This window comes from Mandrillus leucophaeus, unplaced genomic scaffold (genome assembly GCF_000951045.1).
Source record: "Mandrillus leucophaeus isolate KB7577 unplaced genomic scaffold, Mleu.le_1.0 Scaffold74, whole genome shotgun sequence".
Lineage (NCBI taxonomy): Eukaryota > Metazoa > Chordata > Mammalia > Primates > Cercopithecidae > Mandrillus > Mandrillus leucophaeus.
The window spans coordinates 522,154-538,936 of record NW_012108030.1 but is presented as its reverse complement, the minus strand read 5'-3'; the positions used below and the strand labels follow the sequence as shown (position 1 = coordinate 538,936).

General features: G+C 42.0%; 2 protein-coding genes across 2 annotated transcripts in view; both read right to left on the bottom strand.

Moving 5' to 3' along the window:
- Positions 1-11,115, bottom strand: part of ZNF841 (zinc finger protein 841) — a 24,759-nt gene extending 13,644 nt beyond the window's left edge. Inside the window, exons 1-3 of the mRNA XM_011965863.1 lie at positions 11,024-11,115; positions 5,635-5,761; positions 4,445-4,573 (exon numbers count right to left, since the gene is read on the bottom strand). Of these exons, the coding sequence (XP_011821253.1) occupies positions 4,445-4,573; positions 5,635-5,761; positions 11,024-11,038 (271 nt within the window). The 5' untranslated portion in view covers positions 11,039-11,115. The remainder of the gene's footprint in view (positions 1-4,444; positions 4,574-5,634; positions 5,762-11,023) is intronic.
- The window catches only part of ZNF432 (zinc finger protein 432), a 67,977-nt gene extending 51,577 nt beyond the window's left edge, over positions 1-16,400 (bottom strand). The window contains exon 1 of the mRNA XM_011965861.1: positions 16,237-16,400. The gene's annotated coding sequence lies outside the window, so the exon portion shown is untranslated. The remainder of the gene's footprint in view (positions 1-16,236) is intronic.
- Between the last annotated feature and the right edge of the window lie 383 nt (positions 16,401-16,783).

The window sequence follows — 16,783 nt, the reverse complement described above, 5'->3', positions numbered from 1 at the left end:
TGTAAAAAAGTCATTTTTGTATGTAATTGAAGTTAAGCTGTTATTAGTTTAAAATAGGATGTTATAAATCAAAAGTGTTTTCTGTAATTGCAACGGTAACCACAAAGAATGTATAGAAGACACACACAATGGAAGTAGAACCATTTCAGGAAAAAAAAAATCAACTATACAAAAACGAAGGCAGTAAGAGAAACAGAACAAAAAAAATCTAAAAGAGACACAGAAAACACAACAAAATGGCAATATAAGTCCTTTTCTATCAGTAATTACATTAAATGTAAGTGGTTTATACTCCACAGTCTGAAGACAGAGACTGGCTGAATGAATTTCTAAAACTGGCTTCAGCTACACACTATCTAGAAAATACTCATTTTAATTCAAAGGATATAGGTAGGCTGAATTGAAGCGATGAAAAAAGATATCCCCTATAAACGGTAACAGAAAGACATCAGCAGTGGCTAAACCGATGTCAGTCGAAATAGACTTTATGTCAAAACTGGAGACAAAGAAGGGCATTATATAATGATTAAAAGGTTAATTAACTAGGAAGATATAATAATATGTGCCTAATATAGCAATCCTCAATATGTGAAGCAAAATTAATACAACTAAAGGGAGAAGTAGTTTCACAGTAATAATAAGAGACTTCAATGGCCTATTTTTACTTATAAATAGGACAATCAGACAGAAGAAAAATAAGGAACTAGAGAACCTAAACTATACATCAAATTGAACCTAACCTATATATGCATAACACAACATCCAAAAATAGCACAATACAAATTTTTCAGAACTGCACATGAAACATTTTTCAAAAAAAAAATATTGGAAAAGAAAAAATTTTTTAAACTTTTTAAAGACTAAAATCATAAAGCATAACTTATCCCATCATAATAAAGTAAAACTAGAGGTCAAGAAAGAAAATTAGATTATCAACAAATATGTGGAAACAACATACTCTTAGGACAGTGTGGTGGCTCACACCTATAATCCCAGCAATTTGGGTGGCTGAGGCAGGTGGATCACTTGAGGTCAGGAGTTCAAGATCAGCCTGGCCAACATAGTGAAACCCAGGCGTGGTGGCAGATGCCTGTAATCCCAGCTACTCGGGAGGCTGAGGCAGGAGAATCGCTTGAACCCAGGAAGTGGAGTGTTACAGTGAGCTGAGATTGCACCGCTACACTACAGCCTGGACAATAAGAGCGTAACTCCATGTCAAAAAACAAAAACAAAAACAAATAAAACCATACTCTTAAACAGCCAATATGTCAAATTAGAAATCACAAGGGAAATTTTAAAAAATCTCAAAACAAAGGAAAATGAAAATAGAACATACCAAGACTTGTGAATGCAGAAAAAAGTGCTAAGATAGAAAATCTATAGATATAAATGCTAACATTAAAATAGAAAGCTATCCGATGAAACAGAATAGGAAACCCAGAAATACAGCCACACACCTACAACCAACTGATCTTTTATAGTCAACAAAAACAATTGGGAAAAGCCATTCTATTCAACAAGGATGCTAGAAAAACTGGCTAGCCATAAACAGAAGAATGAAACTGGACTCCTATCTCTCATCATATACAAAAATTAATTCAAGATGAATAAAGACTTACATGTAAGACTTCAAGCTACAAAAATTCTAGAAGAAAATATAGGAAAAACTTTTCTGGACAAAATACAAGTTTGTTTTTTTTTTCTTATTTTTTTTAGGGACAGAGTCTTGCTCTGTCACCCAGGCTAAAGTACAGTGGCGCGATCTCATCTCAATGCAACGTCTGTCTCCTGGGTTCAAGAAATTCTCGTCTCAGCCTCCTAACTAGCTGAGATTACATGCATGCACCACCATGCCTGGCTAATTTTTTTGTATTTTTAGTAGAAACGGATTCACCATGTTGGTCAGGCTGGTCTTGAATTCCTGACCTCAGATCTCAAAATGATCCACCCGCCTCGGCCTCCCAAAGTGCTGGGATTACAGGCATGAGCCACTGCTCCTGGCCCAATACAAGTTTTTTAAGAGAATTTATTCTTCATTGCTTGAGCATCATGAAAAAAATATGTAGGTTTTATAAATAGTAGAGAAGTCCCTGAAGTGTAAGAAATGGGCTAAGTGTAAATAAAGTTAGATTTTTAAATAATGATTCACTATAACATGATGGACATGAATGTAGACAGAATAGTCATTATAATATAGCATTTATTCCAATAAAGAAAAAAACAGTGCAATTTGAACACTCAGCAAGCTATATTTAGGAAACTGAAACTTATTACAGAAAAGCAATGTATGTCATATAACAAAGAATGATCGATCTATTAAATGGTATTTCCACAATTAAGACAGTAACTTAAAAAATTATGTTCAAGATATTAAAAATTTCCAACTTAAAAACTGTAATCAATTTAATTGACAAACATATACTTTCATAGTAGGAATGAAGTCAGGTGAAACAGAAGTAAAAGCAATAACTGAAACTGTCAACACAACACTATGGAGTTTGTGTAAGTTTTAGGGAAACTGCTGCTGAGCTATACCATGTGTACTAGAGAAGGAAATCTTGTAAAATACATAAAACAATATGCATTCCCCAACACAACACTACCACACATAGAAACATAAAACAAACAAAACTGAGTATCCTCAAAACTATGGAACTGATCGTTACATAAATAAAAACAAAGTTCATTTATAATACATGAAAATGCATCAGATGAAAGCAACGGCTGCTTAAAACGAACTTTCTGGACTTAAAAAAAATAAGCCTCATTCGACTTCATTAGCTTCCTCAAGATCAAAGTCGTACTCACTGTAAACAAAAATACTGGGGAAGAAAAGTGTGGCATGAGCAGTGGTTCAGGCAACCACCCTGCAGAGATGAAGCTGTGAACTTGGACAATGTTCTCCCTGAGAGAAATTCCTCTTTTTTTTTTTTGAGATGAAGTCTTGTTCTTGTCCCCCAGCTTGTCCCCCAGGCTGGACTGCGATGGCGCAATCTCGGCTCACAACTTCCACCTCCCGGGTTCAAGTGATTCTCCTGCCTCAGCCCCCCGAGTAGCTGGGATTACAGGCACCTGCCACCATGCCCGGCTAATTTTTGTATTTTTAGTAGAGACGGGGTTTCACCAAGTTGGCCAGCTGGTCTAGAACTCCTAACCTCAGGTGATCCACCCGCCTCAGCCTCCCAAAGTGCTGAGATTACAGGCATGAGCCACCACGCCCGGCATGGGAGAAATTCCTACACCATTCACTGCTAGCTCAAAAAAGAGGACCATTAGTATATGAGATCAACATTACCACAGTACCCTTGAGAGATACTTTTGTGACATTTCTCAGAAACCAGGCTCTTGTGATGCTATCTGAATATCATGATAAATGCTGATCATTCTACTCTGACTTTAATAGTCACATCTGTATGTAGCAAGATGATGTTAAAACTCATTACTCAAAGTGCTCTCCTTCAAAAATTTTCTCTTACCCAGTAAACCCACTCCATAAGATAGTCCACGAGATATTCATAACCCCAAGATGGGTTATCACAGCAGGAAAAAAGGATAAAATGTCAGACCCTAGAAATGTGTTTATTCAAAGCAAGTCTCAGAGGCAAAAAAATCACACAAACATAAAAGAGAATGTAAGATCAGAAATAGCCAAGGCATAAACAAGACAGAGAAAAACACAGGAGTTGGATTGTCAGGGATCTTGAAATGAGACTCTGCTCTGTCCACAGATCCCAAACTAAGAGTGTGAAGACAAAGATATGCTCCCTGTGTAGGACTAAGAATAAAGAGAGGATCTTTGTGTCAACTGTCTTTACAATTCTTCTATGTAACAATCTCAGGAGATCCAACTCATCCCCCCGTCACAAACCCGAGAAGAGTGTCCAAAGAAGAACTAAGAAAATGGCTGAGGGACCTGAACAGGCAGAGGGCTGAAGACAGTCCCGTGCAGTTCTAGGACCCCAGCTTCAAAGGAAGGGCAACCAATATTTCCCCATCTCCTGACCAGTACTTTCAAGTATACGAAATGAGGTGGAATCAGAAAAGCTCCAGGCATCAGGACTATGGAGCTCTAATCTATATGGATCAGAGAACTGAGGATCAGATGGAATCAAGAACAGGAGGAGAGACCACACGGGAAAGAGACTTCTTTGAAAAGGCCCTTCCCACGCCACAGAGTCAAAGCATCAGAGTTCAGAGAATTCAGATGACACTGTGGTTCATCATAACAGTCTTGTCCTTTACTCTGTTTGAGCTGCAGCAACCCGTGGAGAGTGAAAGGGTAAACTTATACGTGTCTGGAGAGCAAAGTGATAAGCAGGAAAGAAGAAAAATTTCGGAGCTCACAAAAAATCAAATTTGTTTCCCCACAGAACTCTCCCACTTGCAGAGTTTTACACACACAATTTCATCGTGCTGCTTCCATTGTGCCCATCTGAGCTCTTACCTGTGATCATGCCTTTCATGCATTCTCCCCAATTTGGGTTCCTTGCTATTTTCACTTGGCTCACCACAGTCCAGGGCTCTTTCCCTTCCTCCAACATGGAGATAATATTCAGGTCAGGAAGACAGAGTCCTGCTTATAAAAAAAAGAAAGAAGATGTCCCATGGTTTTTCCAGAACCCAGCCTAACGTTTAGGTAGAAGAGAAAACACTGCAGTTGAATCTACAAAATATTTCACAAACTCATCCATTGACTGCCTCCTTCTGAATGTTTAGGGAACACTGTAAGATGCAGATATCGGCCGGGCGCGGTGGCTCAAGCCTGTAATCCCAGCACTTTGGGAGGCCGAGACGGGCGGATCACGAGGTCAGGAAATCGAGACCATCCTGGCTAACACGGTGAAACCCCGTCTCTACTAAAAATACAAGAAAACTAGCCGGGCGAGGTGGCGGGCGCCTGTAGTCCCAGCTACTCGGGAGGCTGAGGCAGGAGAATGGCGTGAACCCGGGGGGCGGAGCTTGCAGTGAGCCGAGATCGCGCTACTGCACTCCAGCCTGGGGCACAGAGCAAGACTCCGTCTCAAAAAAAAAAAAAAAAAAAAAGATGCAGATATCTAGCTCTCCCCCAAGAAATACTAAATCAAAAACACAGGGATAGGCCAAGCGTACTGGCTCAAGCCTGTAATCTCAGCACTTTCGGAGGCCAAGACAGGAAGATGGCTTCAGCACAGGAGTTCAAGATCAGCCTGGGCAACAGAGTGAAACCCTGTCTCTACCTGGGCATGGTGTTGCACACCCATAGTCCCAGCTACTTGGGAGGCTAAGGTAGGAGGATGGCTTGATCCCAAGAAGCTAAGGTTGCAGTGTGCCGAGATCACACCACTGCATTCCAGCCTGGGTGACAGACTGAGACTGTGTCAAAAAAAAAAGAAAAAAAAAAAAACCACAGGGATAGAAAACAGGAACAGGGAATTGGATATATTAACTCTGCCATAAGGTTTTATATGTACCTCAGCTCTGGAACCACCACTAACATACAAAGAAGGAAGCAGAACATCCATGAGGCTTTTTATTTGTGAATCAACAAGGCTTCAATCTCTGTCAAATAATGTAGGGCCTCCCAAGAAACACAATCAGGAAAGTACAAAAATGCACAAGGGAAGATCCTAACTTCTAGAGGAAAATTATCCTCACCCAGGAAGCCCAGGTTCCTGTAGTTCTCCAACATCACGTCCCTGTATAAAGCTTTCTGAATAGGGTCCAGGCATTTCCACTCCTCCTGAGAGAATTCTATGGCCACATCCCTGAATGTCAAAGATCCCTGAAATGAAAACACATTTCAATATGAGCAATGGGTGAGCTCTTATCTTTACATAAAATGAGAAGAGGAAAGAACTGTCACATCAATTTGATTGAAGTGTGTGTTTTGACATATCCATTAAAAGCATCTGTGAGATAATTATGTGTCCCTAATTTGGGGTTTTATAAAATTCAATAGGAGATTAAGATTTTATCTAAATCAGTGCACATTTCTCACTTCTGCGGACAAAATAAGAAATAAACACATGGTTATCCCTATGAAAGTTTTAGATACTATATTTGTTACACCAAGTAAGGTGTCCAGATGAGCTCGAATACAAGTGGTGTCTTCAGAGATGACAGTGTTCTTAGTGGCTTTAAAGAAAGGTCAGAAACTAAAAACTGATGACAAGAGCAACAGCAAGGACTAAAGTTTTGGAACACTCCTCATGTACCGGGCATTACTCCAAAGGCTTTACATGTTCTAACTCAAATGATGACATAATAACCTAGGACAGAAATATTTCTTCCCATCTTACTAAAAGACAACTGTGTCACAGACAGGCTAAGAAACTCGCCTAGGTCAACAACCTGCCAACAGCGCAACAAGCACCTGAACCCAGATGTCTAAAAATTAGAGTTGAATCAACAGAATTCAACCGTTATATAACAGAATATGTCCTAGTCTTTCTGTGCAGCTATAACAAAATAAAAGAGACTAATTTATGAACAATAGAAATGTATTTCTCATGATTCTGCTGGCTGGGAAATCTCATGATTCGCTCCGGGGCAACAAGAGCGAAATTCCATCTCAGAAAAAAAAAAAAAAGAGAGATAACATGATTGCAACCCAGAAAAAGAATATTTAAGTATACAAACTAATAATATACTGAAAAAAATCTTCCTACTTTAGTACACTAATTTAAAAACAACAACAACAACACACACACACACTTCTAAATTTTCATTAGCATATATACCATGGCACTTAAGTACAAAACATTTTCAGAATTCTGTGAACAAATTATAAAACTATACTGAGTGATGTCAGCAAGATAAAGGAACAAGAATCCCCAAACTCTCCAGTCACCACAGTGAAATGATTTTAACAACAATTCATAGACTAATTGCCTCGGGGATAAATCCACAAAACAGTTACGAGGTTTCTACACCTCAGGCCAACATAAAGCAAACAGTATAGAAGCTCTGAAGGAAAATCTGAAGCATCCACTTGACAGAGACCCAGCCCCTGCCATGCAGGGGTAACAGAAAAGAAACCCACAACTCCCAAGATCATCTAGGGGATGGAAAGGAGCAGAATATCTGTCCAACATCCTGACTTTTCAGATGACCAACTGATGGGCTGGTTTCTCTCTTACTGAATATAAGCACTGACAAGAATAAGGTGAAAGGTTAGGGGCCACTGAGAAAAAGGATGATTTACATAAACCAGTGTGTGCAGTAACATAGACAAACACTAAGTGAAGATCTAGTACTACAGCTTACTGTAGCACCCAAGTCTGCAATACCAAAGAGAGACAACAGGGGAGCTTCTGGGTAGAAACCAGCAAACATTTTCAATGAAGAGATGACAAGCAAAGGCCCAGAGAGGACAAAATCTCCAGCCAGAAAAGGTGTGGAAGGTCTCCAGAATGTAGTTGAGTTAACTGCAGTGTCCTCCCTGAACAAAGCAACCACCGAAAACTGGGGAGGTAGATGATTTTTCAAATACTGAAGTGCCAAAAGAAGATAAGAAAGCTTACAAAGAAACAGGAAAATACGGTCTGTAAAAAGAAACCAATTAAGTCTCTATAAACTTACACTAAAGAAATGGTGATTTACATCATGGCTTTGAAGAACTAAAAAGAAATGGGGACCACCCTCAGTATATGCAGGGGATTGGTTCCAAGATTCCCTAAGGAGACCAAATCTATGGATACTGAAGTCCCTTATATAAAAAGGCATAATATTTGCATATAACCTACCTATATCTTCCCATATGATTTAAATCATCTCTATTCATAATAGCTAATACAACGTAAATGCTACGTAGGTAGTTGTTATACTGCATTGTTTAGGAAATAATGACAAGAAAAAAAGGATTATACATGTTCCTTGAAACCATCCATTTTTTTCTGGCTATTTGTAGTTCATAGTTGGTTCCATCTGTGGCTACATGAGCCATGAATGCAGAGGGCTGACTGTATGCGAATTACCAAAGAATTTGAAATAATAGCCACAAGAATGCTCAATGAGTTAAAAGACAGCACACACAGACAAGCTCACGAAATCAGGAAAACTATAGAACTATGCATGCAAAGAAGAGTATCAACACAGATAGAAGCTATAAAACAGAATCAAAAAGAAATTCTGAGGCTGGGCACCGTGGCTCATGCCTGTAATCCCAACACTTGGGGAGGCCAAGGTGGGAGAATTGCTTAAGCCCAGGAGTTCTGAGACCAGCCAGGGCAACATGGCAAAATCCGATCTCTACAAAGAGTACAAAAATTAGGCAGGTGTGATGGTGCACGCCTGTAGTCCCAGTTACTCAGGAGGCTGAAGTGGGAGGTTCATTTGAACTCGGGAGGCAGAGGATGCAGTGATCCAAGATTGTGCCACTGCAGTCCAGCCTGGGAAAGAGTGAAACCCTGCCTGAAAACAAAACAAAGAAAGAAAAAAAGTATACCTAAAAATACAATAACTGAGTTGAAAAATTCACTAGATGAGTTCAATAGCAGACTTAATCAGGCAGAAGAAGGAATAAGTGAACTCAAAGAGGATTTTGACAGGGAGGAAAACAAAAACTATAAAAAATAAAGAAAAATAAAGAGAGCATAAGGGGAAACCATCAAGCACCAAGAACATATATATTCTGAAAGCCCAATAAATAATGTGAATATATCTAACATTACTTAAGTGTAAGTAAACAAACAAGCTTTACTGAAAGACATAATAAAGATATAATCACTGACTGACAAACTCAATTCTTATTGGAAGATGTGGTGACAAGACCTGCAACTGTAAAAATTCCCAGTCATTCAAACACAAACGAAGTGTGTGGGAATTTAATAAAATGTGACTGTTGTATAAAAAAAAAGAACCAACAAAATTTTGGAAAGAAATGGAGAGGTTTGCCAATCTTCATATGAACCTATTATGACATTTATAATCTGAAACTTTAAAAGTAATCAAATATAATCTACAAAAAGATATACACAAAAATTCAAATTAAAGATTCAATCAAAAAAAATTCGTGCAAAGAAAATGTAAGCAAGAAACATTAGATTTTCAAGAAACTTCATATTTTATAATCACACTGTGAGCCAGGGCTTCCAAAAGATAAAACAAACATATAATTATTTTTGCTTTTGTGGTATACCGTCCTAAAAGCAGCAAACATTCTTTGAACTGCCAGTGAAGTAACCCTCACACACTTGTGGTGAAGACAGCATGCACAGAAGCAGCCACGGTGACATTTTTTGCAAAAGTGAAAAATTGTAGAAGATCCATGTCTTCATTAAGAAATTGCTCCAAAGAGGATGCAAAACAAGCTATTAATGTTTATTAACATAAAAAACATGTACATTTCCAAAACTTGCAAAATACAGCAGAACATTCACTGAAGAATCGTTTTCTAAAAACCCACAATGACGTGTAAATGCATCTTGACACCTCTCACTGATTCTTGCCACAGAGCTTACCACTGTAGCTCCTCAATGAAACATGACACATGGTGGAGGATGTGACAGGAAAAGGAACCTGGGTTCCTCCGGGTACGTAATTGAAAGAGTGATCGCCTCTTCTAGGATAGTACATTTCCTATTTTGGTGAATCTGGCAAGATTCCCCACTATCCCAAATTCAAAGATGCCCCCTCCCACCAACGACACATGACATTTCCCACTCTTTAAAAAAAAACAAGTACTACTATGTAGTTTTTTCTCTTTGAGGATCTAGAAAAAATAAAAATTCTTTATATGTCCATTTTCCAATTCCTTGGACTGTGAGGATATTTCATTATTTTGTGGAAATCAAAATAAAATAATTTTCATTTTATGCTCAATTTTCTTTTACCGCATTCTGGAAGCTCTTTCACATTCTGTAAAGTTTTTAAATATATATGCCTTGATGTCCTTTTTTCAGGTTGTAAGTTGTTTTTACTATAAAACTAAAGTGTTTTTCTTGATGCCCTGTTTTTTACTTGTTTGCTTACAAATTTTATTGTGTATATTTAAGGTACACAATATAGCAAGATATGGATAGTAAAAAACTCACTACAGTTTAACAAATTAACATATCCATATCTCAGTTACCTTTTTTTTTTTTTGCTTTTGTGGCAAGAACACCTAAAATCTCATTTAGCATAAATTTCACATATAATAAAATGTTACTCCCTATCACGCTTATGTTGTATCCCCTCTTCTTAATGCCTAAATTGCATCTCTGTTTGGACTTTTACCACAAAACAAATATATATATCATGTGATGTTCAAAATAAAAGAAACGTAATATTTAATAATAATTGGTGGAATGACAGAATTTGGCTGCATCTTCTCTGACATCAAAAAAGTTTGGCTCTTACATCTGAGCAAAATTATAACCATTTTACAAAAAACAACTGCTGGTAAGAGTCCCTGCAGGAACACTGCATTCTCAGTGGGATGGATATGCTGAGAATGGCTAAATTAATCTGACATTCAGGTTGATTTCATATTTTAAAAGCAATGATGGAATGAAACACCCTCTATCACTGATGTCGGTACCTAGTTTTCCATTCCATTCCCAATCATTAAGATTCTGGAGTTAGAAAGAGTGACTCATTCATTATAGCTTCAAATGTGGCATAAAACCAGGTAGAAAAGATCTCTCCTTAAAGGCATCTTTTCAAGAATTTATAAGGTATTTGTACACATTAACATGTGACTACCACACACAGCTTCTCTACTCCTGGTCTACTGAGAGCTGACAGTGCATTCAGATGTTGCCCGTAAACAATCTCTGCTGCCCAAAAGCTGACACCGCAGGACCCACACCCCGTTTCCATCCATGTCTGGGTATGAGCCCTTCCCAGGACCATGCCCAGTGCAACCTCTTCCCAAGCTCATGTCACTGGGTCACCGTGAGATCTGGAATGTAAGTGCAGATGAGCGGGACTGAGGGAAGGCATGGGTGAGTGCGAGCAAATGTGTCAGGCAGAACACTTCAGACTCAGAGATTCGCAACTCCAATGCCCTGCATTTCAAAAAGGAAGGAGACAAAACAATCCACTGAGCATATCCCTTTACCTGAGGAAGAGCCATTCTTGACTCCTTTTCTTTCTTCTTCCTCTTTTGGGCTTCTCTCTCAGTCAATACAATTAATTCTTTAAAAGTCAAATCTGAAAGTCAAAAATCTGTTGTTTAATGCTTGGAAACAACACATTCCTTTCTATGCCACAACCATGCCCACAGGGAAGACCTCAGCATGTGGACAGACAGCCCACTGCACCAGGAGGGTGCAAGAATAATAAATTCCTACACAATGACCAAGTGAGTTTCTCACCCTTTTCTTTTTTTTTTTTTGAGACGGAGTCTGGCTCTGTCGCCCAGGCTGGAGTGCAGTGGCCAGATCTCAGCTTACTGCAAGCTCCGCCTCTCAGGTTTACGCCATTCTCCTGCCTCAGCCTCCCGAGTAGCTGGGACTACAGGCGCCCGCCACCTCGCCCGGCTAGTTTTTTCGTATTTTTTAGTAGAGACGGGGTTTCACGGGGTTAGCCAGGATGGTCTCGATCTCCTGACCTCGTGATCCGCCCGTTTCGGCCTCCCAAAGTGCTGGGATTACAGGCTTGAGCCACCGCGCCCAGCCATCTCACCCTTTTCTTCAGAACTTGTTCCCCTCCCGGACACCCTGCAGCAGTGGGGAGCTGGGCTGGACTATGCTTCCCTTCAGGACACAGACCCATCCCTGATCAAACCCCATACAGAGCACAGCCCCCTCAACTCCCTGTGGATCACAGGCTGAGCTCAGCTCTCAGAAACAGAAGACACAGAGGTTTGACGCTCAATGCTGGATACAAATTAGAATCAACTTGGGTACCTTAAACAATATGAAGGTTGAGTCCATGCTAACTATTGGAAGTGGAATCTGTGGTAAAAGGGCACAAAACATGTATTTGCAAACTGCCTCTGCATGCTAATGTGAAGCCAGGGTTGAGTACATCTTAAAGGGGGCAAGACTAGCACAGCCCCATCCTCCCAGCTCTGCTCTCCCCTTGGGGCCTCATTGTTACCAGTTTGTAGACAGTAGAAGACAATGGACCAGAAAGAAACACAGAGACACATAATATGCACCAGGGGTAGGGGCAAGGGTGTGGCTGGAGTGTTAAATGGTGAGAGGAGGGTCCCAATGGAGAAGGTGATATCAGAACAAAGACCTCAAGAAAGAAGGATGTTTGCACCTGCAGCTGAGGGGCCAGACAGCCCAGGCAGAGGCCCTAAAGCAGAAGCGACCTCAGCCCAAGGAACAGGAAAGAGGCCTGTGTGGCTGGAGCAGCGGGAGCAGGGAGGACACAGGGAGGAGATGAGGTCAGAGAGGTTCTGGGGAGCAGACTAGGTAGAGACGAGGTATTCAAACACTCTTCTCCCACAGCTCACAGTAATTTAAGAAACTATGTATTTCCTCACCCTTTTTAAGTAAATACAACTTATCTTTATCACATGAATTAAAGCACTTCTTTTTAATGTCATGTTTTCTCTATTTCAAATATATGCTGACATCTAAAACTGAAGCCAGGAAGTATAGGATCACCTTCACCTGAGAGGTTCAGGAGCACAGGGGAATGTACTTGGGGAGTTCAGGCAGTCGCTTTTGGTGGAGATACCTGTTAGTTGGCTGAGCAGACAGCCAAGAGGACAAAAGGACACAGAATTCTAGAGGTCAGGGGACAGGTCTGCAGGGGACATGGACACGGGTAGGTGGGTGATATGGATCGGCTCTGGGTCCCTGGCCCAAATCTCACACTGAATTGTAATCCCCAGTGTTACTGGTGGGGCCTGGTGGGAAGTGGTTGGATTATGAGGGTGGATTTGTGTTGAATGGTTTCTCACCACCTCTTGGTGCTGTTCTTATCACAGTGAGTTCTCACGAGATCTGGTTGTTTAAAAGCGTGTAGCGCCTCCCCCCTCACTCTCTCTTGCTCCTGCTCCCGCCATGTGAGACGCCTGCTCCTCCTTCACCTGCCATGACTGGAATCTTCTTGCAGCCTCCCCAGAAGCAGATGCTGCTATGCTTCCTGTGCAGCCTGCAGAACTGTGAGCCAATTAAACCTGTTTTCTTTATAAATTACCCAGTCTCCAGTATTTCATTATAGCAATTCAAGAATGGCCTAATACAGTGGTGTTGAAATTCGTAAGATGAGATGATGAGGAAAGACAGTGGGTGTGGAGAGAAACAAGAAGAGGCTCAAGGACTAAGCCATGAATCATTCCCACATTGAGAAACAATTTGGAGTCAGGACACAGCAGCAGAGAGAAGTGTGAAATGGTCAGGGAGGTGACAAGAAAATCAAATAGCTTCTGACGGGAAAAGAAAGAGTAAAGCAGGAAATGAAATACATTGGATTTAGAAATGGGGAGGTCACTGGTGACTCTGAAAAATAAAGTTATCAGTGGAATGGTGGATATGAAAGTTTCATCCGACGCATTCAAGACACAGTTGGAGGCAAAAAGTGAAGACAGAGACTCTGAACAAGATTGCAGTGTATTAAGCTCTTAAATGAAGCACAGAGAGGGGTACTCACTACAGGCAGAAACACAGTTAATGGTATGTCTTGTTTTAATTAGGGCACAGTGGAAGGAAACTAGAGGCTTTAGGGTCTGTGTGTGTGCATGCATTTAATGGTCAATACACCACCATCAGAAAACACTGTTTAAAGTAATTCTGCGGAAGGAAAAATGAATAACCAGTTAAACAAATTTTTATGGAAGCCCAAAGTATTTTTTTTAACTTATATTTTAAGTTCAGGGGTACCTGTGCAGGATATGCAGGCTGGTTACATAGGTAAACGGGTCATGGGGGTTTGTTGTACACGTTATTTCATCATCCGGGTATTAAGCCTAATATCTACAAGTTACTTTTCCTGATCATCTCCCTCCTCCCACCCTCCACTCTCAGGTAGGTCCCAGTGTGCGTTGTTTCCCTCTATGTGTCCATGTGTTCTCATCACTTACCTCCCACTTGTAAGCGTGAACGTGCAGGGTTTGGTTTTCTGTTCTTGTGTTAGTTTGCTAAGGATAATGCCCCCAGCTCCATCCATGTCCTGGGAAAGGACATGATCTTGTTCTTTTTTGTGGGAAGGCCGTTGTTTCGGACCAGCCTCCCGAACTACCAGACCAAGCCAGAATGAAGTCTCTTGTGCTAAGTGCCACATTATCAAACTGAACCTTGAAATGGGCCAGGTTTAGGGGGAAGAAAAAAAACAACTCTAAAAAATAAACAGGAAAGGCCCAGCACGGTGGCTCATGCTTGTAATCCCAGCACTTTGGGAGGCCGATGTGGGTGGATCACCCGAGGTCTGGAGATCAAGACCAGCCTGGCCAACGTGGTGAAACCCCGTCTGTACTAAAAATACAAAAATTAGCCGGGCACGGTGGTGCACACCTGTAATGACCCCACCCCCAAATACTGGCACCACCATCTACTAAAACAGATGTCTTCAATGATGCACATGCCCCAGTGAGACCCCAACATCTTCCAAGGAAATTCATTACAAAAAAAACCAAGACTTTCAATGCTCCTTCGAAGACATACCTCGTAGGCCTGGTGTGGTGGCTTACATCTGTAACTCCAGCGCGCTGAGAGGCTGGGGTGGAAAGACTGCTTGAGGCCAGGAGGTAGAAGCTGCAATGAGCCCAAGATCATGCTACTGCTCTCCAGCCTAGGAGACAGAGAGAGACCCTGTCCCCCGCAAAAAACAAAACAGAACAAAGCCAAAAAAAACACCAAAGACATATCTTGTAGTAACAGTCAGTCATTTCTTGCCCCATTTCTCCCCTCCTTTATCCTCTACTCCATCCTTGAGAAGAAGAGAGTTACCACAAATAACTAGATCAAATCACTGCCCTCTGGCTAAACAGGAATTCCAAATATCTTTTAATAAAAATAAACACAAAATGCACAAGCCTTATAGAAAAAACGTGACTTTCATCCTCATGAGTACAACTTAAAGAAACATATTTTAAATCAGGGTACAAAGCCACAAATCAATATATTACAACCACCATCCATATCCAATCAACTGTCACGCATCTGGATGGAGTCCTCTCCCACTTTCTTCACTGCTATGTGTTTCCCTCTCTCATGCTGCGCGTCTTTTTTTTTTCTCCTTTTCTGTTTTTTACCCCTTTCTTTATTCCCTCTTTTAGGTCTGTTCTGCCCAATGCGTCACAACTTACTTCACCTCTTGTAGCTCTTTCTCCTCAATCTTTCCAGTTGTCCCCAATCTTCACGTATCTCTGCCTCTTTTCCCCCATCTAAGCTCCCTCTCTGCTCTCCTTGTTAAATTCCCTCTTCCCTGTTACAGCTCGTTTGTTCCCACTCTCTAGCACCTCCAACTTCCTAGGCTTCCTCCCTGCTGTGGTACTCTCTACTCTGCTCCTCATTCACTGCCCTCTCTCTCAGTCCCAGCACCACGTAGCTCTGTCAGCCACGGCTCCAACTCTTTTACCTTCTCCCCACTGTCCGTCTGCAGTGCCTCCTCCTTTGCCGCCCCACTCTATTTTGCTGCCCTTCATCTCTCTGAAGGTCCCCCTTTTTTCCTAAATTTCTCTACCTGCTTTTCTCTCCCTGCTACTTTCTCCAATCGTTCTGTTTCACTGTTGCTCTTTGCAAAGCCCTAAATTATCATCCATTTTTGCCGTGTATTTACAGGTCTCCCTCATTCTCTTCTCAGTTTTTCCTTTTGCTCCGTCGTTCCCCGTCTTTTCCTCTCCTGATCCCTCTCACCCACACATTCGGGAGGAAAGGGAAGGAATAAGATGCCCACCTCCCGGAAGAGCACATTTTCCAGTAGAGTAAAATTTGGGAACGAAGAACACTAGGTGTCACAAGACAGACTCAGGTCACCTGCCCCAACGGAGAGTCAGGAAAAGCAGTTGCTGTGAAGGGGAAGCCTGCGGAACGGAAGGACCCGGCGTGAGGAGGACACAGGGTGGCGCGGGGGACGATGTCTCAGGACAGGGAGGTTCGGCAGAATCCCAGGAGCTGGGAAGAGAAGCGGATCCTTCAGGAGCCGGACGGCGGGCGCTCCCCTTCAGAGGCCGACGAGGGAGAGGCTCGGGGGTCGCGAGGGCGCGAACCTCCCGAACGAGGACTAGACTTGGCGCGGGGCCCAAGCAAACGGTTTTAAACAGGAAAACGACCTGAATGGGGTTGTCTACATGGTCTTAAGGAAGAAAGGCAGAGAGCAAGAAACAGCCTCAGAGAGATTTTAAACCGAAAGGGAAGCAATTCTCCGACTTACTTGGGACGAATGGGGCTGTTGCGGTATTTTAAGGTCCGTAGCGATCCCCAGGTCACGGGTATGGAGAACCGAGGACTGCGAAGTGCACGTTTAATCCAGATAGACAAAGCGAAGCAAATGTTTAATCCAGGTAGACCGAAACACACGCATAGCGATGTGGCCTTTCCCCAGCGCGATGTGGCCTTTCCCCAGCGCGATCTGCTTCCGGGTGTGCAGGAAACTGGGCGCGGAAAAAAAAAAACTGGGCGGCGTGGGGGCGGGGCCTGGGCGGGGCGCGACTGGGAAAGGGCTGGGCGGAGACGGGGCCTGACTTGGGGGAGGGCCCGAGAGGGTGGTGGGAGGCCCGGGCCGGTAGGGGGCGTGACCAGTTGGGGCTTGGCTGGACTGAAAACTGGGATGAAGCGGGACCTCCAGGGGTGGGCGGGGTCTGTTCTCCAGATTTGGGAGTATTTGTGACTATTTCTTGTCCTGTGAAGCAGCGTTGCTTCTTGCCCATTTTAAGTTAATGTTTCAGAATTTAAGGATGAATCTTAAAGTTGTGGTCCAC